Genomic DNA, 23,818 nt, shown 5'->3' on the forward strand with positions numbered 1-23,818 from the left:
TACCAGTACCACCGTGTACCAGTACCACCGTGTACCAGTACCACCGTGTACCAGTACCACCGTGTAGAAGTACTCTGTTACAAGGACAAACTCCTGCATTCAAAAAGTACTCCTTAAAGTACTCTTTCTGCTGAATAATATATATATTATTAATGTGTTCATCACTTTCATGCATTCGTTTGTTGATAATGTGAACCTGTAAAGTAAAAAGTACATTTACCTCTGAGATGTAGAAGTACAGAGCAGTACAGGATGCAAAGTACCTCTAAATGTACTCAAGTGTAGTACTTTATAAGAGCTGTTGTCTGAACCAAACACATAAAATACTTTCACACTTCAGATCTAATGAACTGCTTCTTATCATCATCATCATAAAGGGGGCGGGGTTTACAGCATCTGACCAATCACAGACATGGAGCATTTTATAACTAAAGAGGAAACTACGAGGTCAATATGAAGAGTTTCATAGAACACACTGCATGTGTGTTCTATGAAACACTTCACATCATCAATATGTGACATTAAACACATTTAAACTCTGTTAGTCTGATTCATCTCTTCAACTTCAGTCCATCTCTACTCCCCAGGTGTTCAGCATCTGTTACCACGGCGATCTACTCATCTACTAAAAAGAAGTGAATTTAAAAGTGACTGAGAGTGAATCCTGAAGGAAGCTCCGTCTGACCAGCAGCTCCTGCTGCTGGTCAGAGACCTGGACTGTGTGTGTGTGTGTGTGTGTGTGTGTGTGTGTGTGTACACTAATCATTTCCCTAAATTCTAAAACAAACCCACATCACCACCTTAAGCTCACAGAGAGCTGCAGTCTGTGAGCGTGGTACCGCCTCACAGTGGAAAATACTACTAGTACTATAGTGACCATAGTACTACAGACCAGAGTACTATGTGTTAGTGTTCACTCTCGAGCGTTGTAACTGGGTTCTGTTGGAACCTCATCATCCACTCAACACCTGATCCAGTGTGACCAAAACCAGACCAGCTGAGAGGAAAGACCTCCAGAGACCCTGAAGTAAAACCACTACAGGACCAGGGTTCACCTGCTGGACTCTCACCTCCAGAACACAGTCGGGCCTCTAATGCTGCGTTCACACCGGTCGCGTTGATTTTTTGACGCGCGTCGAGATTACATACAAAGTCTATGCACAGACGCGATGAGACTGGCGCGCCGCGATTTTGCGATGGCGCGGCGCGTTGGACGCGTTATTGCAGTGCGGTGGACGCGGTGGAGGCGTTGGACTTCCTGCCGTTGTTGAATCTGGAAATAAATCCTGTAGCCGTCTGTGTTCACCCAGAGCTCTGATACCTCATATCAATAGAGACCGGACCAAACTATGTGTATGCATGTGTGTGTGTAAACCATACGGTACAAACAATGAATACACGCTGCCGTATTTACGTCTACGTGACGTTATTGAGTGCTGGTGGAGCTGCTACGATGTTAGCATAGCCTAGCACCGATCCATCAGAGCTCCATTGAGAAGACAAGTAGCCTACAAATCGGCATCATTACGTAGTTATTTCGGAGTCCCTTTTTGTCGGTTTATTGCCGTTGAATCACAGCCAAATCAGTTTATGTTGTGTTCCTACAGCTGTAGTAAACAGCGACCGGTGGCTTGCTAGACAGTGAATACAGCTCGATACAATCCACGGAGCTCCTCTGAACAATATTATGAACCAGACATGACGGCGTTTGGCATTCCGATGTTTGAGGGACTTCCACACCACGTACAAAGCAGCAATTGTCCTTATTCCTTTCACGGTTGACAGCGGAAAGAAATGGCGGCCAGGTGAACGGTTTCCAGGACGATAAACCACGCCCCCTCTCCGGCGCTACGAGATTTTGCGGCGTTTGGTGTGAACACGACCGGCGGCGCGTTGGACGCGATTGTGCAGTGCGTCAAAAAATCAACGCGACCGGTGTGAACGCAGCATAACACACCAAACACATGGTGCGCTTTCAAGTCCCGCCCTCATGCGCTGTGATTGGCTGCTGACGCTCTGATGGAACAAAGCCATTTAAATAAGCGTTTAGACGTCGCCGCTCCACTTCCCCCCCGTCTGAGCCAATCACGAGCCGAGCACCGCCACATTAAAAGGACTCAATATTTAGTCTTTCATAAGATTTAAAATCAGGATCTTCTGCTCATCTCGTGGAGAAAAACAAGTTGAGACTTGTGCTGCAGCTGTGTACATGTTTAGAGTCAGGAAGCAGAGAGATGAGCACACACACCCATTAACACACACACACACCCATTAACACACACACACACCCATTAACACACACACTTTAACACACACACACACCCATTAACACACACACTTTAACACACACATTAACACAACCACCAGCACACACCCGGACTGTCTGCATTCCTACCAGGGGAGGAAACCTCTCCACCTTAAAACACATCAAACCTGCAGGACATGAAACAAGAACAGAGCACACACACACACACACACACACACACACACACACACACACACACACACACACACACACACACACACACACACACACACACACACACACACACACACACACACACACACACACACACACACACACACACACACACACACACACACACACACTCTAGAAAACGTAATAATTCACATGTTTCTTTAAATGTTTTGTTGTTGTTTTATAGCAAAAACAAAACATGATGAATCAGCTGCAAAATGATTGTTCTTGTTCCAGTAATGTAACTTTAGTCCTACACTTTCTTAGATTGGTTCTAAACCGTTTCTACATTTCTGATGAAGGTTTTTGGAGGTTTTTTGTCTCACGTGTCTGAAACCACAATGAAAGTTGCACTTGAACGCACCGCGAAGACGCCAGCAAACGGCCAACTGGCCCGTTGAGATAACCCTCCACACCAGCAGGGGGCGGTAGTCTGGATCCATCATTCAGGAAGAGAAACCAGAAGGACTGCAGCTGTATGAGGTACTGCTACATACTCCATGTATTCAGTACTACTACAGTAGAAACACACAGGAGTACTAGCACGGGACCAAAGCAGTGTACTCCTGTGGACGTATTTTAGACACCTAAAAGATCTCTGCTGGAGGATCCGGGTCCGTCCGCGGTGGACCGGTCTCTGCTGGAGGATCCGGGTCCGTCCGCGGTGGACCGGTCTCTGCTGGAGGATCCGGGTCCGTCCGCGGTGGACCGGTCTCTGCTGGAGGATCCGGGTCCGTCCGCGGTGGACCGGTCTCCGCTGGAGGATCCGGGTCTGGCCATGGTGGACCGGTCTCCGCTGGAGGATCCGGGTCTGAGGAGGATCCGGGTCTGTCCGTGGTGGACCGGACTCTGCTACTGTAGTAATACACCGAGTACGTAGAAGTACCTCAAACAACCAAACATCACCTCGTCCCTTTAAAGCTTTTGTTTTGGACATTTTGATTTGAAACGAAAGACGTAAACAATGAAAGTAACAATTGAAATCGTTTCTCATTGACTTCACTAATCAGCCAACAGACACTGAAGTACAAGTCATTCAAACCTCTACTGGAGTAAAGTATTATCAGAAGTGGAAGTACTGGTTCTGCAGTTGTGAGAAGAACATATGATAGTTTATTGTACTTCTGGTTTCCAGCATAGGGGTCGGGCCCCTCCGAAGGGTCATACAATGATAAAATACACACGCGAGTTTCTCTCTTTGGGCGTCAAGTATTTAAAGTGAATCACCAGATATAAGAGCAGTCATTAAAGTACCTCAAAAACTGTAGTAGTTGTGTAAATGTACATGCTAACTTCCTCCATTGACTTGTACTAAAAAGTCATAATAGTGATTTATTTCTTGTGATTTTACAGATAATATGACTCATATTTTATAAACTTATTATAAATAGTTATATCTAGTCTCACCTCCCTTGCACGGGGTCCGGTGCTGGCTGTGCTGAGCCCGGTAGCCCTCGATCACCTCCCACTCCCCGTTGTCCTTCTTGATGGGGAAACAGACGCTGAGCACGTGGTTACATGGTTTGATGATCCTCAGGATCCCGCGGACGCGCTTCCTCTTCTGCTCCGCGGACTCCCGGGTCTTCAGGCCCTCCACCAGCTGGTCCTCCACCATAGCGGCGCCTCGGTCGAAGAAGCCCTCCACCATGGAGAAGAAGTTAGGATCGTCCTGGCAGTCTGCATCCGCTACCTGGCTGTAGCCGCGGTACCGCAGCAGGGACGCGGGGAGAACCGAGTCGAGGGCGGCGACGGAGCCACCGGAGCCCAGGACGGTGCCCGCTCCTCGGGTGAGTATCCCTCCGAAGTACCGGTACATGTTGTTAGCTTTCAGGGAAAGTTTACGGTCGTGAGGGCCGGATCACAGTCGGAGGGTATGTCGGGTAATACGAACGCTTGTAGCGGCGCGAGGCGGCTCCTCCTCCTTTATCCTCCCCGCCGCCTCTTCTTGCTGCGTGGGCGCGTGCGGCTGCGCGCGTGTGTTGTTTGTTTGTTTGTATGTGTGTGTGCGTGTGTTAATACATGAAGAACGCAAATCAACACGAGACACCTCGTTAAACTGTCAAATACGTCCCCGGGGAGAGTCGCGTATGTTCGCGGAACTTCAGGCACTTTAAACCCGTTTACACGCGACTGTGGGACACAGAAAGTGAAGTAAATCAGACAACGATGAGGAAAGTGAATGTTAAATCTCGGATATGTTCTTTCTTTTATTTATTTGACATTTCGCCGTAGTTTTAGCTAGCGGGAAGCTCGCTGGAATTAGTACACATTGAACATCCGGTGCCAACATTCAAAATAAAAGCACATACCTATAGTTTGTGGGGAAGTGAAATATTCATACTTCATTTACAACTTCATTCATTCCAACACAAATTGTTTGAGATTCAGGTCATTTCCTGTGAACTAGAAGAAGAAAACACAATATTTACTTCATCGGTATGAGAAAGAAAGCGATTCAGTTTCATGTTCTGTGTTCATTTATATATATATATATATATATATATATATATATATATATATGATAACAGCCCCTCACTTTAACAACAAACAGGTGGTTTAAGTCACCGTGTGCTTGTCAGAAGGAAGAGGTTCAACCTCTGGAGAGCAGCAGATATCAGACCAGATGATTTATTCTTTGCTTTTGTTTATTTGACTTAAATGTTGCTCAAGTCAAGTCTGACATCGTTTATTTAGTTTTATTTCCATTTAAAATCATTTAAATATCACGTTAACGTTATAATTTACCGTCATCTGTTGATAATAACTCAAAACGTTGATGAAAACAAAAGAAGCACAGACAGACAGACAGACAGACAGACAGACAGACAGAGAATATTAATGCACTGACGTCTCACACATTCAGTCGTCAATGAACTTCTACGTTTCCTCCTCAGAAGACGTGATGTGTGAGCAGCCGAAGATCCACGTCTTCCTGGGGGCTCCTCCTCCTCTTCCTCCTCCTCCTTCTCCTCCTCCTCCTTCTCTTCCTCCTCCTTCTTTTCCTCCTTCTTCTCCTCCTCCTCCTCCTCCTCTTCCTCCCCCTAACGACTGGAGACACCTGAAGCTCACCTGGCAGGATGGACGTCTGAGGCCTGCAGCAGGTGAGGCGTTCAGGGACCCAAACAGGGTCAGTTTATTCTAATAGATTCACTGAGAAGTGCATTGTTGTTGTTCATTTTTTAAACATTTGTTCTGTCTTTATATTTCTTATTTGTATTTATGTATGTTACAAATTGCGTTTGTTGGTTTTGTTCCCTTTAGAACGGAGCCAGGCTAGCTGTTTCCCTCCGTTTCCAGTCTTTATGCTAAGCTATGCTAACTAGCTGTAGCTTCATATTTACTGTACAAACATGAGTGACAATCAATCTTAACATCAAACTCTTAACAAGAAGAAAAACGTGTGTATTTTCCAAAAATGAAGTAAATAAATCAATAAATACAAATACTTTTCTCATGTTTCAGACGAAGATGGAAACCGAAAAAACAAAGAAGCTGAAGGATCAACGTCGAGGTCACACATCCAGGACCATGAACCAGACAGAGATCAGGAGGACTCGTGTCATCTCAGACCTGCAGACAGGATCCTGAGGAGGGACGAAGAATCAGAGGCCGGACCGGAGGATCAGTGCTCGGCCTCAGTTCTAGAGTATCTGGACAGCTGTTTCCCTGCAGCTCAACCAGAACCAGTGAAACCAGAACCTGAACCTCCTCTGTCCACCCAGACTCAGTTCCTCACCACCTGGACTCTGAGTCAGGCCTTAATCCTGAGAGGCAGGAGTGGAGTCCAATCAGCAACCGGCCCTGACAAAACCCCGCCCCCTCAAACCCAAACGCCTCCATCCGTCTCCTCCAGCACGCCGGAGCTCTTCAGCCCCGTGACCCCGTCACCCGGAGCCTCCCCAGAGCTCTCCGGCCGACGCTGCCCGACCCCGAGGGCGGAGGAAGGGGGCGTGGTGGTCGAGGCCACCGCAGACGGGGTGCTCTGCTCCCAGGAGTCCAGGACCCCCCAAGACTCTTCTTCCAAACTCCCCGATTCCAAGAAAGCAAGAACCTCAGAGAACCTCAGGACCGAAGAGGCCGCCGCCGCCACCGGGCTCCGAGGTGCCACCACACTTCTGATCCGGTGTGACAAACGGGGGGTTCGGCACTCGGTTCTGGTGGCGGTGGTTCACCCCTGTCACCTGAAGGAGGTGAAGGTGAGTGGAGATGTTACGACCCGTAAAGACAACTTCTTACGTTATTGTTATTGTAATATTATTTCGGAACAATAACAATATGCAACCACTAGCATGCTAATACGCTCACAGTCTTGATGCTAACGTGCTGATGTGGTTCAGGTATGATGTTCATTTTGTGTGTTAGCATGCTAACATAACTAGCACGCTAACATAACTAGAGTCCAGCTGAGGCTGATGAATGCGTTTAGTTCTGCAGGTATTTGGTCATAAACCAAAGTATTGGTCACATTTCACATGCTGACCCGATGACGGCGCTATGATGGAAGAGCCAGGAGGGTTCGTCCTCTCGGGAACACGAATGTCTGGACTTGATGTTGAGTTATTACAGCCTGGTCCAAAGTGGAATTCACCGGACTCCTACCAACGCTCTGGAGGTAACGCCTTTGATTCTGTCGGACTGCAGGTGAAGTCCGGGCCGGCGGCAGGAAGCTCCGTCCCTCTGGCGTCCATCGTGGTGACGGACCAATCGGGTGTCGAGATGAAGGTGGTGCTGTGGAGACGGGCGGCGTTCTGGGCGTCGACCGTCAGTCCTGGAGACGTTCTGCTCATCACAGGTACAGAACTGTAGACGAATGTTTGTATAACTCACCGCTTTAAATGATAGGCATTATGCATAATTGAGGGCGTGGCCTCTTTGAGTGACAGGTGGCTAGCTGCTAGCTCAGCTCCACCATCCATCCACCTCTTTGATCATTCTTAGAGTTCGTCTGTGTCGTCACTGAGACTTCTTTCCATATTTCTACACAGTCTGAGCTCCACAGTTCATCACGAGAGCGTGGCTTTCAAATTCATCCTCGAATGGAGAACATTTTCTAAAAGTTCTGTCTGGAAAATGTCCAGTGAGGGATCGTTCATGCCGGAATCTGAACCCCAGTCAGCTGATTGACTGAAGGGGGTAAAGAACAACACCAACACGGTGTTTTAAGCAGGAATGAAATTAGGTTTTCGGTGTTGACAGCGCTGACTTTTGAAGGGAAAGTGAGCCAAAGAGCCCAAATATGGGAAGTTGAGACTCCATACGACACCAGCAGACCTTTACAAGCAGCTGCACAGTCACTGGACAAACCACAGCGCCGTGATGCACACGAAGTGCGTGGTTCTTCTTCTTCGTGGTTCTTCTTCGTCGTGGTTCTTCTTCTTCTTCGTGGTTCTTCTTCTTCGTGGTTCTTCTTCGTGGTGGTTCTTCGTCGTGGTTCTTCTTCTTCGTCGTGGTTCTTCTTCGTCGTGGTTCTTCTTCTTCGTGGTTCTTCTTCGTGGTGGTTCTTCGTCGTGGTTCTTCTTCTTCGTCGTGGTTCTTCTTCGTCGTGGTTCTTCTTCTTCTTCGTGGTTCTTCTTCTTCGTGGTTCTTCTTCGTGGTGGTTCTTCTTCTTCGTCGTGGTTCTTCTTCGTCGTGGTTCTTCTTCGTCGTGGTTCTTCTTCGTCGTGGTTCTTCTTCTTCGTGGTTCTTCTTCTTCGTGGTTCTTCTTCGTGGTGGTTCTTCGTCGTGGTTCTTCTTCGTCGTGGTTCTTCTTCGTCGTGGTTCTTCTTCGTCGTGGTTCTTCTTCGTCGTTCTTCGTCGTGGTTCTTCGTCGTCGTGGTTCTTCGTCGTCGTGGTTCTTCGTCGTGGTGGTTCTTCGTGGTGGTTCTTCTTCGTGGTGGTTCTTCTTCGTGGTTCTTCTTCGTCGTGGTTCTTCTTCGTCGTGGTCCTTCGTCGTGGTTCTTCTTCGTGGTGGTTCTTCGTGGTGGTTCTTCTTCGTCGTGGTTCTTCTTCGTCGTGGTTCTTCTTCGTCGTGGTTCTTCTTCGTCGTGGTGGTTCTTCGTGGTGGTTCTTCGTCGTGGTTCTTCGTCGTGGTTCTTCGTCGTGGTTCTTCTTCGTCGTGGTTCTTCTTCGTCGTGGTTCTTCGTCGTCGTGGTTCTTCGTCGTGGTTCTTCTTCGTGGTTCTTCTTCTTCGTGGTTCTTCTTCGTGGTTCTTCTTCGTCGTGGTTCTTCTTCTTCGTGGTTCTTCTTCGTGGTTCTTCTTCGTGGTGCTCAGTACCTTCCCTCTCTGTGGTCTCCGATCAGGACTGCAGGTGAATGACGACCGGTGGAGAGCAGAGACGGTGCTGCAGTCCACCTTCAGCAGCAAGCTGCTCAACCTGGGACGGGTCACCGCCTCCACCTCACCGCCAGGTACGACCAACCAGCAGCCTTCCTCCTCCTGCTCCTGGGCTCTGGTCCAATCATCTCTCTCTCTCTCCCTCCAGCTCCTCGGCATGTTAACGCCCGAGCTCTCAGCTCTCTGTGTGGCTTTCTTCGGGAGCGGCGCCCCCTGCTGGTGTCTCTGAACCTCCGCCCACCTCAGGACCTGAGCCGCCTCCCCTACGCCACCCTGAGGTCGCTGAGAGTCAACACGCTGGTCCACGCGCTGCTGCGTGTCACGCACACACACATCAGCACAGGTGGGCGGGTCGATAACACAGCGGCATTATGGGTAACAGAGCGTTCTGATTCTCTGCTGTGTCTGGTTCCTTATCAACACTTATGAACACTTATTAACACACATCAAAACATTGGGACGAAAACACACTTCTGGACAGGAAATAAAGACCTGTCAGAATAAGAGCAGGAAAGGAACATAGCAACAGAAGGTTGTGAGAGGATTCAGCCTGAAGAAGCAGGACGTTCTATTACTACATTGATTGGTTTTGCTTTTGATGATATTCATGAGATGGATGCTCGTCAGCTTGGCGGAGTGAGGCGGAGTCTTGCTTCAGGTCAGCCGTTCAGCTGCAGGCCGTTCTGACTGTGGAGCAGCCGCACGGCCAGCAGGGGGCGCTGCTGCTGTGGGGAGCAGCTGTGGACTGGCTGCCTCGCTTCAACAGAGACAGAGGTACGTACGTACACACACACACACACACACACACACACACACACACACACACACACACACACACACACACACACACACACACACACACACACACACACACACACACACACACACACACACACACACACACACGTGTGAAGACCCAAATCCCCCTAACAACCCACGTAATCCTCCGTGTCCTTCAGCGGCCGTCTGGGAGTTCCAGTTCCTCCTCGTCAGGGAGGGTTTGACCTCCGACCTCGCCGAGCTGCACTCCACCCCCTGGAGCTCGGTCCGGCCTCTGGACCCCGCCAACCGCCGGGCGCAGGACTTCCTTCGACCGCGACCCGTCCGAACAGGAAACGGCAGTCTGGAGCTGGACCTCGACACGCTGCTGTCTCAGAAATACAGCGGTGAGTTTGAGAGCATTGCTGATGCAGATTCATCTGTAGAGACATTGTAAGTATAGTCTGAGTGGTTTGAGATGGGGTAGTCTGCACCTTATACTGCATTTCACTCTACAAAACCACACATGTCAACCTGGTGGTGGTGCTAGAAACGTATCGGACCTAAAGATGAACCCTGAGGTACACCAGAGGGAAGTCAGAGCGCTCACATGATGGAAGGTTGTCCTCCACCAGGTGATGTGGAGCTCAGAGTCCAGGTCACAGCCTTCCACTTCAAGGACTCTCCGCCGTCCCAGAATGCACCTCAGCCGGTCCTGGACAGCTCTACGCCGCTCGCCGGTATCCTGGTGGCGCTAAACGGTGACATCACCTACACCGGCTGCGGTCGCTGCTCCGCCGAACTTGATACCGATGCAAATGGAATCTACGGCCCCTGTTACCCCTGTCTGCCCCACACCGCCGTACGCCGCTACTACAGGTACTACTACTACTACTACTGCAGGTACTACTACTACTACTACTACTACTACCACTACTACTACAGTTACAGCTACTACTACTACTACTACTACTACTACTAGACAAGCAGTCAGTGCCTCCACACCAACCACAGGATATGTGTTGTCCCGATCTCTGAATAACATCCATTCAAATATCATGACACAATTTCATTCAATCGACCGTAGAAGCCTAGAAGACATTATACAACATCTGAAGTCATCCTCCTGCTGCTTGGATATTCTACCAACACACTTTTTCAAAAATATTTCAAACTGCATGACCACTGATCTCTTACATATTGTAAACACATCCCTTCTCTCAGGTGTCTTCCCACAAGCCCTAAAAACTGCAGTTATTAAACCACTCCTAAAGAAGGCTAGTTTAGACTCCGCAACGATGAAACATTATAGGCCAATATCAAACCTCCCATTTTTAAGTAAAATAATTGAAAAAGCGGTTTTCCAACAGCTGACCAACTTCTTGGCCGTAAATAACTGCTTTGATGTTTTCCAGTCAGGCTTTCGACAGCACCACAGCACTGAAACTGCTCTTGTTAAGGTCTTCAACGACATCCACTTAAACATAGACAATGACAGAAGTTCAGTCTTCGTGTTACTGGATCTCAGTGCTGCATTCCACACGGTCGACCATGCCATACTCCTAGAAAGACTAAACATCTGGGTGGGACTCTCTGGCACAGCACTTAACTGGTTTGAATCCTACTTGAAGGGCCGAGAATACTTTGTGTCTGTAGCTGATTACACATCAGAGCTGAATAAAATGACATGTGGTGTTCCCCAAGGTTCAATACTGGGGCCTCTTCTGTTCAACATCTACATGCTTCCACTAGCTCAGATTATGGAAAACAACAAAGTGTGTTATCATAATTATGCAGACGACACACCAATCTACATAACTATGTCACCAGGGGACTATAATCCCATACAAGGGCTGGGTAACTGCATTGAACAAACCAACAACTGGATGTGCCAGAATGTTCTTCAATTAAACAAAGATAAAACAGAAGTAATTGTTTTTGGTACCAAGGACGAACAATTGAAAATCACCGCTCAGCTTCAGTCACTGATGTTAAAACCCACAAACCAAGCCAGAAATCTAGGTGTAGTTATGGATTCAGACCTCAACCTGAACAGCCATATCAAGACAATTACAAAATCAGCCTCCTATCACCTGAAGAATATATCAAGGATTAGAGGACTTATGTCTCAACAGGATTTGGAAAAACTTGTCCACGCATTTATCTTCAGCAGACTGGACTACTGTAACGGTGTGTTTACAGGTCTCTGTAAAAAGTCCGTCAGAAAGCTGCAGCTGATTCAGAACGCTGCAGCTCGAGTCCTCACTAAGACCAGGAGGGTGGATCACATCACTCCAGTTCTGAGGTCTTTGCACTGGCTTCCTGTCCAACAAAGAATTGACTTTAAAATCCTGCTGTTGGTTTACAAAGCACTGAATGGTTTAGGGCCAAAATACATCTCTGATCTGCTGCTACCTTATGAACCATCCCGACCCCTCAGGTCGTCTGGGACCGGTCTACTTTCTGTTCCCAGAGTCAGAACTAAACATGGAGAAGCAGCGTTCAGTTGTTCTGCTCCACATATCTGGAACAAAGTCCCAGAAAGCTGCAGGTCTGCTGAGACCCTCAGCTCATTTAAATCAAGATTGAAGACTTTTCTGTTTGCTGCTGCCTTTAATTGAACCACGTTTAATTGTTTTTAAATCTCCTTTTCTTTTGCCTTATGTTTTGATGCTTTTAATGGTTTTATGTGAAGCACTTTGAATTACCTTGTTGTTGAAATGTGCTGTACAAATAAACTTGCCTTGCCTTACTACTACTACAGTTACAGGTACTACAACTACTACTACTACTACAGTTACTACTACTACTACAGGTACTACTACTACTACTACTACTACTACAGGTACTACTACAGGTACTACTGGTACTACTACTACGACTACTACTACTACTGGTACTACTACTACTACTACTACTACAGGTACTACTGGTACGACTACTACTACAGGTGGTACTACTACAGGTACTACAGGTACTACTCATCATCATGATTATTTCCTTCACATGAACACATTTAAAGAATATATATAATATAAGTCCAATAGTAAGTTCGTAAATACATATAATATATACAGAATATACGACTTTGCATCTTTATTTTAAATATTGACATTTTGGGAAATCCACATCAAACATTAATATGTTAATTTACTGTAATTAAAGACCGTCAATGTCTCTCTGAGCGACAGAAGCGTCCAATCACGTAGTTAGATCTCTGCTGGTGGGCGGGGCTTCAACACGTCTTACCGTTGAATTATATCTTAAAATGACAAGCTGTGTGTGTGTGTGTGTGTGTGTGTGTGTGTGTGTGTGTGTGTGTGTGTGAGGGGTGTAACGGTTCACAAAACTCACGGTTGGGTTCGATACAGTGGAGCCACGGTTCGGTACGTTTCGGTACAGTAGAAAACTATAAATGCAGAGAAATGTACTTGATTTTAAAATATATTGATTCATTACAACTAACATCATGAAGTTATTCTTTGACTTTGAACAATGATGGAACTATACCTGAGTGACTCATCTTCTGCAACACAAGCATAAAAAACAAAAACTGCTCCTTAATGTGATGTAGTGTTGTTACTTCCATCTTGCAAAAGAGATTTTAATCTCAATGGGACTACCTGGTGAAATAAAATGTATTCAAACGTATTGTTCGGTTCGTCACGCGTACCGAACTGTGAGCCTCGTACCGAACGGTTCAATACGAATACGCGTACCATTACACCCCTAATGTGTGTGTGTGTGTGTGTGTGTTTCAGGCCAGGTGTGTTGACAGTGAGTGGGCGGGGCCTCCGTCAGGTGCTCGTTCAGGTTCCTCCGGTTCCGCTGCAGAAGATCCTGGAGGCTCCGCCTGACAGACTCAGCAGGAGCTCAGGTGGGTCACAGAGGGACTTCCTGTCAGCCCTGATCCCGGAGCGTAGACTTCTTTATATCTACTTCTGTGTCTCAGCTCCAGGCTCACAGCTGAAGCACATCCAGGTGGCAGCAGAGAGGATCCACACCGTCCTCTCCCTCCCAAGAGAAACCTTCGTCATCACCGTCCGCAGCCACTTCCTGTGCGACGAGAACAGCGTCCCCATCAGTCAGGACCTCACCCTGCTGGACCTTCAGCGGCTCTGAAGCTCAGCTGGTCTGTTGGATCAGCAGCAACACAAGCGCACAGAAGTGTTTAAGGATGAAAGCGCGTTCCTCCAGCTAACCAACCCAGCCCTCTCATTGGCTTATACGCTAGTGTTCAACCTAGTCATTGAGCTAACGTTAGCTCCATCAGCTTCACCTACTCCACGGAGCTAGCGTTAGCTGGTGGAGCTGACGTTAGCTGGTGGAGCTGACGTTAGCTGGTGGAGCTAGCGTTAGCTGGTGGAGCTGACGTCAGCTGGTGGAGCTGACGTTAGCCGGTGGAGCTGACGTTAGCCGGTGGAGCTGGCGTTAGCCGGTGGAGCTGACGTTAGCCGGTGGAGCAGGCGTCAGCCGGTGGAGCTGACGTCAGCCGGTGGAGCAGGCGTCAGCCGGTGGAGCTGACGTTAGCCGGTGGAGCTGACGTTAGCCGGTGGAGCTGGCGTTAGCCGGTGGAGCTGACGTTAGCCGGTGGAGCTGGCGTCAGCCGGTGGAGCTAGCGTTAGCTCCATCAGCTTCACCTACTCCACGGAGCTAGCGTTAGCTGGTGGAGCTGACGTTAGCTGGTGGAGCTGACGTTAGCCGGTGGAGCTGACGTTAGCCGGTGGAGCTGGCGTTAGCCGGTGGAGCTAGCGTTAGCCGGTGGAGCTGACGTTAGCCGGTGGAGCTAGCGTTAGCCGGTGGAGCTGACGTTAGCCGGTGGAGCTGACGTTAGCCGGTGGAGCTGACGTTAGCTGGTGGAGCTGACGTCAGCTCCATGAGTCAGCAGGTAGTGAGGTTAGTCCTACGTCTCTACTCTTGTTTCTGGTCTTCTTCTATATTAACTGTTCAATAAAACCAAAATACCAAATAATAAACTGAGCTATGCTGTCGTCTATTTCTTCTTTCCTTTATTCTGGTAACGATTACGTAGACTTCCTGTTCCAAATATGTTCACAACTTCTTTACTAGTTTTTTAACTACCTGAAGAAAACACACACAAACATAAGCACACACACACATTCAAATCTATTCATATTCTCCATAAACAAGCACTAAAACACTTGATGTCACCATCACTGCATTATCCTCATCTAACACCACACCCTGAGTTGGGAGAACCTCATTCAACTCACGTGTGTGTGTGTGTGTGTGTGTGCGTGTGCAGCTGTAGTAAACAGCGACGTGTGTGGCTTGCTGGTCACAGTGAATACAGCTCGATACAATCCACGGAGCTCCTCTGGACAATGTTATGAACCAGACATGACGGCCCCTCTCCGGCGTCCAGCGCGATGAACACTTCAACACTTGGTCCCCGGCGTCGCGATGGATGCGCGACACGTTTGGTGTGAACGCAGCATGACTCAGCGAACACTCTGATGTCTCTTCCGGGTTCATCATCACGTGACGGGACACACCTCCTACCTGTATGCATCACGTGAACCAGAGCAGCGTCAACAACAACAAACTCATGTTCACATCACATCTGTAATATTCTCATTTCCTCTCGATATGACATCACTCCGCTTTAAGACATGAACTCTTTATTATACATCAGTTCAAACACGTTTACATGTTCATTTATAGTTATTGTTTAATATTACAGCATCACTCATAACAGTTTATTTCTTTACTTATTATTTTACATGTTGTTGCCTCAAACGTTATCAAAGTCAAGCTGACGTTTGTGCTGACGATGCAACTTAAAGCTGATAATCAGTTGATATCCGACATGAGGAGATGAAGTCATGAATGTAATCGATGAATCACATCCAGAGTTATGCTGACTGCAGCTCCTTCATCAATATTCAACATCTGATGAGAAATGAAACTGTTTGTGTACAAACAGAGCAGATAGAACTTGTTGCTATAGTGACCTTTACAGCCGTCGCTTTGTTTGTCTTTAAACTCTGGACACGTCTTTATGCTAAGCTAAGCTAACTCTGATCTCCATAAACACATATCTGCACATGAACGCTATGACGTCAGCGCTGTGTTTCTGTTTCTAGTGTATTGACCAATCAGGTGGGCCGAGTGCAGCTCAGCAGTGTGAGGAGAAGAGAAGAGGAAGAAGAAGAAGAAGAGCAGAGAAGAGAAGAAGAAGAGGAAGAAGAAAGAGAAGAGGATATATATATATATGTATATATATATATATATATGATGATACATATATATATATTCATATATACACACATATATATACACACACACACACACATATATATATATATATATATGTAACAGAGGATATTAAATATATTTGGGTTGCATACAGAGTGAGACGTGAAGTGGTTCATTAGAAGAAATAACAAACAGTAAATGTGAGGAGATTAACATACAAATATATAAATATATATATATGTATGTATTTATATGTACATGTATATTTTCAGTCTTTGAGTAAATCTTTCTCCGGTTCTCCTCAGAGGTCAGGAAGTCGTTTTATTTCCCTCGAGACGTTTCTTCGGCCACATCCATCAGATCATCGAACAGATCTGAAACAGAAACGCAGACAATGATTCCTGTTATGATTTAAACTTCTCCTTTTCAACAAAGAAAATACAATAATTATTCATTCATTCATTACATTAATATGTGAAACGAACTTCCACCGTCCACGTGGTTCTTCATCACTTGAGCTTTTTAATCACCGCTTCTATATATATATATATATATATATATATATATATATACACATATATATATATACATACATACATACATACGTACGTACAAGAAGTACTACCCTGAAGACTCACCTCTTCAAGAAGTACTACCCTGAAGACTCACCTCTTCAAGAAGTACTACCCTGAAGACTCACCTCTTCAAGAAGTACTACCCTGAGCCTTCCACTTAGCACTTACTTAGCATCTATTGTATTCATACTAGCTTATTGCACTTATTCTATTCATATTAGTTTGTGGCACTTACTGCATTCGTTTGTTTCTGCTGTACGATGGCTCTGGTTTATGCTCTTAGATGCTTGTTTGATGAAAGGAGATGCACTTATGACTTCTGGTGACTAGTAGTTCTCTTGAATATGTTGAAAACACTTATTATAAGTCGCTTTGGATAAAAGCGTCTGCTGAATGACTGTAATGTAATTTTATGGATAATAGCTATTGGGTGTGTTAGATTATTGTTGATAATTGATGAACATTACATACCTCCATCATTTACTTGTACTTTCATTCCTCCTCCTCCTCCTCCTCCTCCTCCTCCTCCTCCTCCTCCTCCTCCTCCTCCTCCTCCTCCTCCCATCTCATCTCCTCCTGCAGAGGCGGCTCCCTCCAGCTCACTGAAGAGACCAGTAAACCCAGATTTACTCTCTTTCTTCTTGTCGTCGTCGTCGTCTCGGTCGAAGATCTTTGTGAAGAAGTTCTCCTTCTTGTCGTCTTCGTCCTCCCTCGACTTCTTCTTCTTGTGGTCGTCGTCGTCGTCTCTGTTGAAGATCTTTGAGAAGATGCTTCCTTCGTCTTTGTCCTCCTTCTCCTCCATACCGAGAGCCTTCTTCACGGCGTCCTCCACCATGTCTCCTGCAGAACAAACACATGAAAACCACCATAGTGTTGGATTTAACCGCCCTGCAGCACTGGAGGGGTGGGGTTTATCTCACGGGGAAGATGAGAAAATACCTGAAAATAAATATTACAATTTGCCTGAAGTCACCTGTTTCTCCCAGATGATGAAAGTCAAACACGACTGTTTGCTCACAGTTACTTTAACGGCAGCTCGACAACCAGGAGACAACCTCTAGTTCTTTAAAGAGAGGACAAAGCTTCATGCTTTAAAGCTGCATTCTCTCTAGTGGCCACCAGGGGGCGACTCCTCTGGTTGTATAGAAGTCTATAGAAAATGACTCTACTTCTCTCTTGATTTATTCCCTCAGTAAACATTGTAAACATGAGTTTATGTCTCAATCTCTAGTTTCAAGTCTTCTTCAATACAGCATGATGTTCATTTAGTACATTATGGTCCATTTAGAGTCACACAGACCATAAAGCAGGGGATGCTTTAGGGCGGGGCTACACAGTGATTGAGTCATAACTCATAAACTAGAGATTGAGACCATAAACTCATGTTTTAAACCCGACATCTTGATGTGTAACATCAATTCTATTATGAATCAGCTTGTTACATCTTAGATGAACGGTGTCTGTGACTGAATCCTTTGGAATATTGAGTTTGAACCATAATGCCGGAAAAGCAGAATATTTCTTGATGTTTTCCACTAAACCTCCTCTGATACTTTACTGGAGCAACATCGACAACAAGACATGCAAATCAGGACCATGCAAACACTCTCATCCTCCCCTTTGCTCTACTCACCCATTTTCTCTGCAATCCACTTAGAAGCCATCTCTCTCTGTCTGTCTCTGTCTCTGTCTCTCTCTGTCTGTCTCTCTCTGTGTCTCTCTCTCTGTCTGTCTCTCTCTCTTTCTCTCTGTCTCTCTCTCTCTCTCTCTCTCTGTCTCTGTCTCTCTGTCTGTCTGTCTCTCTCTGTCTGTCTGTCTCTCTTTCTCTGTATCTCTGTCTCTCTGTCTCTGTCTGTCTCTCTCTCTGTCTCTCTCTGTCTTTCTCTCTGTCTCTCTGTCTGTCTCTCTCTGTCTCTCTGTATCTCTGTCTCTCTGTCTCTGTCTGTCTCTCTCTCTGTCTCTCTCTGTCTTTCTCTCTGTCTCTCTGTCTGTCTCTCTCTGTCTCTGTCTCTCTCTGTCTGTCTCTCTGTCTCTCTGTCTGTCTATGTGATGAGAGACCTCAACGTGTCCTCTTGCAGGTGCAGGTGAGACTGAAGCCTTCGTCTCTTTTGGTCGACGCCCCTCTCAGGTGTCCCTCCCCGTCCCGTCGGGTTCCACCGGTTCCACTGGTTCTGCGTTCACCCGATCCAGAGTCAGAGTAAAGCGATCTGTTTGTGTTGCTGTGTAGACAAACAAAGTACATTTACTCACGTTCTAGTACAATTTGGAGTATTTCTATTTTCTGCTCAATGTATTTCAGAGGGACATATTGTACTTTTAAACTTCTTTCATTCAATAGTTGTTTGACAGATTCAGAGTATTAATGAACGGACACATGACGATGTGTAGTTATAGATCATAAAGTCATTCAAATGAGCTCCACCTGTAAAGTGATGAACACAACGACGCTCGTACTTTTGTACTTTTATTGAAGTCAGGTTTTGAGAGCAGGACCTTCAGTCGGAGCAGAGTGCTTCTGCTCGGTGGAGTTCTGCACAATGACTGAGTTCTGTGCTGCAGAGCAGGTTCGTCGTGTTTCAGTGAGACAATGAGAACAATGTGAGGAGTCTGAAGAAAACATGACTCATCACTGCTGTGAGTACAAGTACCTCAGATGTATACTTATGTACAGTACTTGAGTCGTTCTCACTGTATTTATCTGACCGCTTTAGTTTCTTTACAAATTTATATTTTTAAACACAAAACACATAAAACTAAGATGTTTTGTTTTATTTTAAACTCTCCAGCTGAGAATACCAGTTGAACGGTTTCATGCATCACATTTAAACCTGTTAGTGACGCAGAGACTCGAGTTTCTGTTGAACGGCTCCAAGTCATCGTCATCATCGATCACCTGCACCCAGAATGCACCTGTGAAAACACCTGTAACGTCAGAGCTTTACCACTATGGAGACTAAACAGAAGTAGAAAAACACAAAGTACCTCACATTTGCACTGGCAGAATATTGGGTTAATGTACATATATTCCACCCTTTTGATCAAATCTGAACCGGATGAACAGAAGATAAACATTACATTACATACATCACATTACAGTCATTCAGCAGACGCTTTCATCCAAAGCCACTGACAATACGTGTATTCAACATATTCAGGAGAACTACTCGTCACCAGAAGTCTTAAGTGCATCTCCTTTAAACAAGCATCATAGAGCAGAAGTACAGAAACACACTAATATGAATACAATAAGTGGTGAGTGAAGGCTCAGGGTAGTACTTCTTGAAGAGGTGAGTCTTCAGGTAGTACTTCTTGAAGAGGTGAGTCTTCAGGGTAGTACTTCTTGAAGAGGTGAGTCTTCAGGGTAGTACTTCTTGAAGAGGTGAGTCTTCAGGGTAGTACTTCTTGAAGAGGTGAGTCTTCAGGGTAGTACTTCTTGAAGAGGTGAGTCTTCAGGGTAGTACTTCTTGAAGAGGTGAGTCTTCAGGGTAGTACTTCTTGAAGAGGTGAGTCTTCAGGGTAGTACTTCTTGAAGAGGTGAGTCTTCAGGGTAGTACTTCTTGAAGAGGTGAGTCTTCAGGGTAGTACTTCTTGAAGAGGTGAGTCTTCAGGGTAGTACTTCTTGAAGAGGTGAGTCTTCAGGGTAGTACTTCTTGAAGAGGTGAGTCTTCAGGGTAGTACTTCTTGAAGAGGTGAGTCTTCAGGGTAGTACTTCTTGAAGAGGTGAGTCTTCAGGGTAGTGCTTCTTGAAGAGGTGAGTCTTCAGGGTAGTGCTTCTTGAAGAGGTGAGTCTTCAGGGTAGTACTTCTTGAAGAGGTGAGTCTTCAGGGTAGTACTTCTTGAAGAGGTGAGTCTTCAGCCTGATGTAAGATGGGCAGTGACTCTGCTGTCCTGAGGTCAGTGGGGAGTTCATTCCACCACTGAGGGGTCAGGACAGGAAACAGCAGTGACCGGGTCGATCGGCCGCTGGGACCTCTGAGCGACGGGGCGACCGATCGCCCCGAGGCAGCAGAGCCAAGAGGTCGGGCGGGGGTGTAGGGCTTGAGCGCGGCCTGGAGATAGGAAGGAGCTGTTCCTTTCACTGCCCTGTAGACTAGCACCAGAGTCTTAACCTGTGTTGGGAACGTAAAGGAGCGTGTTTGGGTTATCAGCATTTAAGAAACTGAATTCTTGACATCAATAGAATTATTAATGTATGTAACAATTATGAATGATTATTAATAACAACGGGGCACCACCCTGCGAACAGGGACCAATAACCAAACGATAAAACTAAGTCTCATAATTAGTGGTCACTCATAATGTCAATAGTCGGGTGCGACTACACATTCAGTGACAGTGAAGGGTTCAGTTCGTACACAAGACTACTACATCCAGATCGTATTACACCAATATGCACAAGTAATCACAAACGACTGCTCTTTAAAATATAACAGAATTTATTAAATCGAAATAATAAGTGATCAGATCAATTAATATCACAACCAACAACGCTATCGTACAATTTTATGTGCCTAATATCTAAACAAATGAATAAAATGGGTGATGATGTATGTAATACAAGTATGTGTGTGTGTGTGTGTGGGTCTGTGTGTGGAAAGGGAGGTGGGTCTTAAAGCTATAGCTAAAGACTACAAAGATGGCGGCGTCGAGTGACGCAGACAAACAGGGAGGGGCCTTAAAGAGCTATAGCTAAAACCTACCACCAGATGGCGGAGTCGAGTGACTTCGACAAAATGGCGAAAGGGGGGGGGGGGGTCAGCTATAAGTGGTTGTGTCGGCGCACACGTGTGTTAGAACAATAGGTGAGAGTTTCACCCACAATCCGGAGCTCTATGTGTGTGCAAGTTACGGAAAACAAGAGGAATAAAAGGGCAGAGAGAGGAATCTGAGTTTCTGTGTGCGATGTCGCGTTGTAGTGAAAATGAGGATCGCCGATCGTATCTCACACAAGTTGGCGTTGTCGCTTCGCGAACTGACGACACTTATGCCCGATAGTCGCGTTTCCACACTTCACTCACAGAATCAATTCAAGGAAATAGAGCAAGAACAAAAACGAAATCAAATAATCCCAAAAGCAACAGTCAAACAGGAAACGCACAGTACGACGGGCCTCGGAGCTCCGTCGACGATTGCGCAATACCTCGCTATCACGCGACAGTAACTTAAACACACAAAACACGGGAATATCAACATATAAATGAATGGCCTGAATTAAACTTAAGTTAATTTAAGCTAAGCTATGCCCAGATGCAATTAACCTTACTTGTCGATGCTTCGTTGCAACGTTGGAGAGTGTGCGTGGCAAGAGCTGTCCTTTTTCCTCCCGCAGGAAAAGGGGGGAGGGGGGCTGCTTGCAAGTCGGCGCGGCGTTTGAGCCGGCTTCGGTCCGTTGCCGTGGCTCTGGAGCAAACGCAGACGTGATCAATCCTCGCTGCAGGGGGGATGATCTAACTTCGGCTGACGGCGTGTCTGCGTGTCTTACCGGGAATCGTCGGTCACGAGAGGAGCGAGGCTTCGTCGGGCTCCTCTGTGCCGGTTTGTGCACAAAAAAAGGGGGGAAAGCAAAAAGCGGAAAACGGATCGCGGAAGCGGATTCGTCTCGCGGGCTGAGGGCCTTAACTCAAAAAAAGAAAACACGGCTGTTTCGACCAGCGAAATGGCTTTGTGACCTGTCAGGGTTTGAGGAGGGGAGAAGGCCGTTGCTTCCTCGTGGCCGGGAGTCGCGCTGGCGGGGAAAGCTGGATCTTCTGTGGCCTGGACGGGGGTCCGAGGGCGAAGAGAGCGGTTGCGTGCCTCCTGCTATCCCGGAGGGATTGGTGGAAAAAGCATTGAGGTGGGGGTTGCAGGTAGTTTTGTAGAACAGTGGTTGAACCACAGGGGTCCTGGGGTCTCTTGGCTCTCGGCCAATGAGATTGCAGCGGTGCATTCAGGTGACTTCAGGAACCATAGTTTTTTTGGGGGGGGGGAAATTCACACCCTAGTGTGAAATTCCTTCAGAGGAGGTTTTCTCTCATCAAACTACAAATCAGGATGAAACCTTTGCTTGAAAAAGGAAAGGCCTGATTCTCTTTGTCCACAGCACATGTTGAAGCCATATGGTCAGACCCCAACGCCTGGATGCTCTTACAGGAGCCAGTGGAGAGAACGGAGAAGAGAAGTTGTGGGAGAACTTGGGGCGATTGAACACCAGGCAAGCTGCAGCTTTCTGGACAAGCTCCAGAGGTCTGATGGCCGACGCCGGAGCTCCGGCAAGTAGTGAGCTGCAGTAGTCCAGGCGGGAGATGACCAGAGCCTGGATGAGCACCTGCACCGTCTCCTCAGTGAGGAAGTGAATCCTCCTGATGCTGTAGAGCAGGAATCTGCAGGAGCGTGTGACCGATGCAATGTTTGCTGAGAACGACAGTTGGTCGTCCAGGGTCACACACAGGTTCCTCGCAGGCAGAGGTGGCGTCACAACGGTATCGTCAATGGTGATGGACAGGTCTCGGTGAGGGCAACCCTTCCCCGGGAGGAACAGTAGCTCGGTTTTGTCCAGGTTGAGCTTGAGGTGGTGTGTCGTCATCCACGTCGAGATGTGAGCCAAGCACGCAGCGATGCCTCCACTTGAGTGTCACCGGAGGAAATGACAAGACCAGCTGGGTGTCATCGGCATAACAATGGTTCGAGAAGTCATGCGAGCGAATAACAGAACCCAGAGATGTTGTGTAGAGCGAGAAGAGAAGGGGGCCCAGGACTGAGCCTTGTGGAACCCCCGTAGTCAGCATGCGTGGTTCCGACACGGCCCCCCTCCACGTCACCTGGTAGGATCGACCTGTCAGGTAGGATGCAAACAGGGAGAGTGCAGAGCCTGAGACGCCATCCCCTCGAGGCTGGAGAGGAGGATCTGGTGGTTCACAGTGTCAAACGCCGCAGACAGGACCAGGAGAATCAGGACGAGGAGAGAGAGTTAGCTCTCGCTGCGTGAAGCGACTCCGTCACCGCAAGGAGGGCTGTCTCAGTCCAGTGACCCCCCTTGAACCGGACTGGTGGGGCTTCATCAGATAAAACGCTTCATCAGATAAAACGTTTTCATCTGATGAAGCGTTTCATCTGATGAAATGTTTCTCAGAAAATAAAACGTGTTTCTGGAAACATTGAAGTCGAATCAGTGACAGAATCCGGTTCAACTTTTAATCAGCGCTGCAAAATTTGAGATTTTGTTGAGGTCGAGTCGTGATTTTGTAAACTCAGCTGCCGTCGATGGTCGGTGATGTCGCCGAGTCGCATCCATGGTTTTCTTTAGAGAAGGAATCGGATCGGTGGAGTTCACAGAGAGAAGACTACAAGAACTAAAACTATGTATTTGTTACGGTACATTAGCTGTCAAGGTGAGAAATACTCCAGAAAACACTGCGGTAGTAGTACTCTCACTAGTACATCTTGGTTTATGGCTGATTGTGAGGTCACTTCACGGCGGCGTTTCACCTGTCCGTC

At 46.9% G+C, this 23,818-nt stretch overlaps 2 protein-coding genes across 2 annotated transcripts in view; one reads left to right on the top strand and one right to left on the bottom strand.

Annotated features, from left to right (window-relative positions):
- The window catches only part of LOC306786066 (glutamate dehydrogenase, mitochondrial-like), a 23,500-nt gene extending 19,093 nt beyond the window's left edge, over positions 1-4,407 (bottom strand). The window contains exon 1 of the mRNA XM_079280700.1: positions 3,887-4,407. Within this exon, the coding sequence (XP_079136826.1) occupies positions 3,887-4,295 (409 nt within the window). The 5' untranslated portion in view covers positions 4,296-4,407. The remainder of the gene's footprint in view (positions 1-3,886) is intronic.
- On the top strand, positions 3,258-14,506 carry shld2 (shieldin complex subunit 2; the record flags this gene model as incomplete). The annotated part of the gene is made up of 13 exons (XM_079280103.1): positions 3,258-3,305; positions 4,017-4,266; positions 5,374-5,473; positions 5,513-5,580; positions 5,942-6,675; positions 7,121-7,271; positions 8,759-8,866; positions 8,941-9,135; positions 9,420-9,566; positions 9,752-9,958; positions 10,187-10,454; positions 13,313-13,428; positions 13,504-14,506. The coding sequence occupies 13 exons, from the start codon at positions 3,258-3,260 to the stop codon at positions 13,671-13,673; spliced, it is 2,562 nt and encodes an 853-aa protein (XP_079136229.1). The 3' UTR covers positions 13,674-14,506.
- Between the last annotated feature and the right edge of the window lie 9,312 nt (positions 14,507-23,818).

The sequence above is a fragment of the Melanostigma gelatinosum genome (assembly GCF_949748355.1).
Source record: "Melanostigma gelatinosum genome assembly, chromosome: 12".
NCBI classification, from domain to species: Eukaryota; Metazoa; Chordata; class Actinopteri; order Perciformes; family Zoarcidae; genus Melanostigma; species Melanostigma gelatinosum.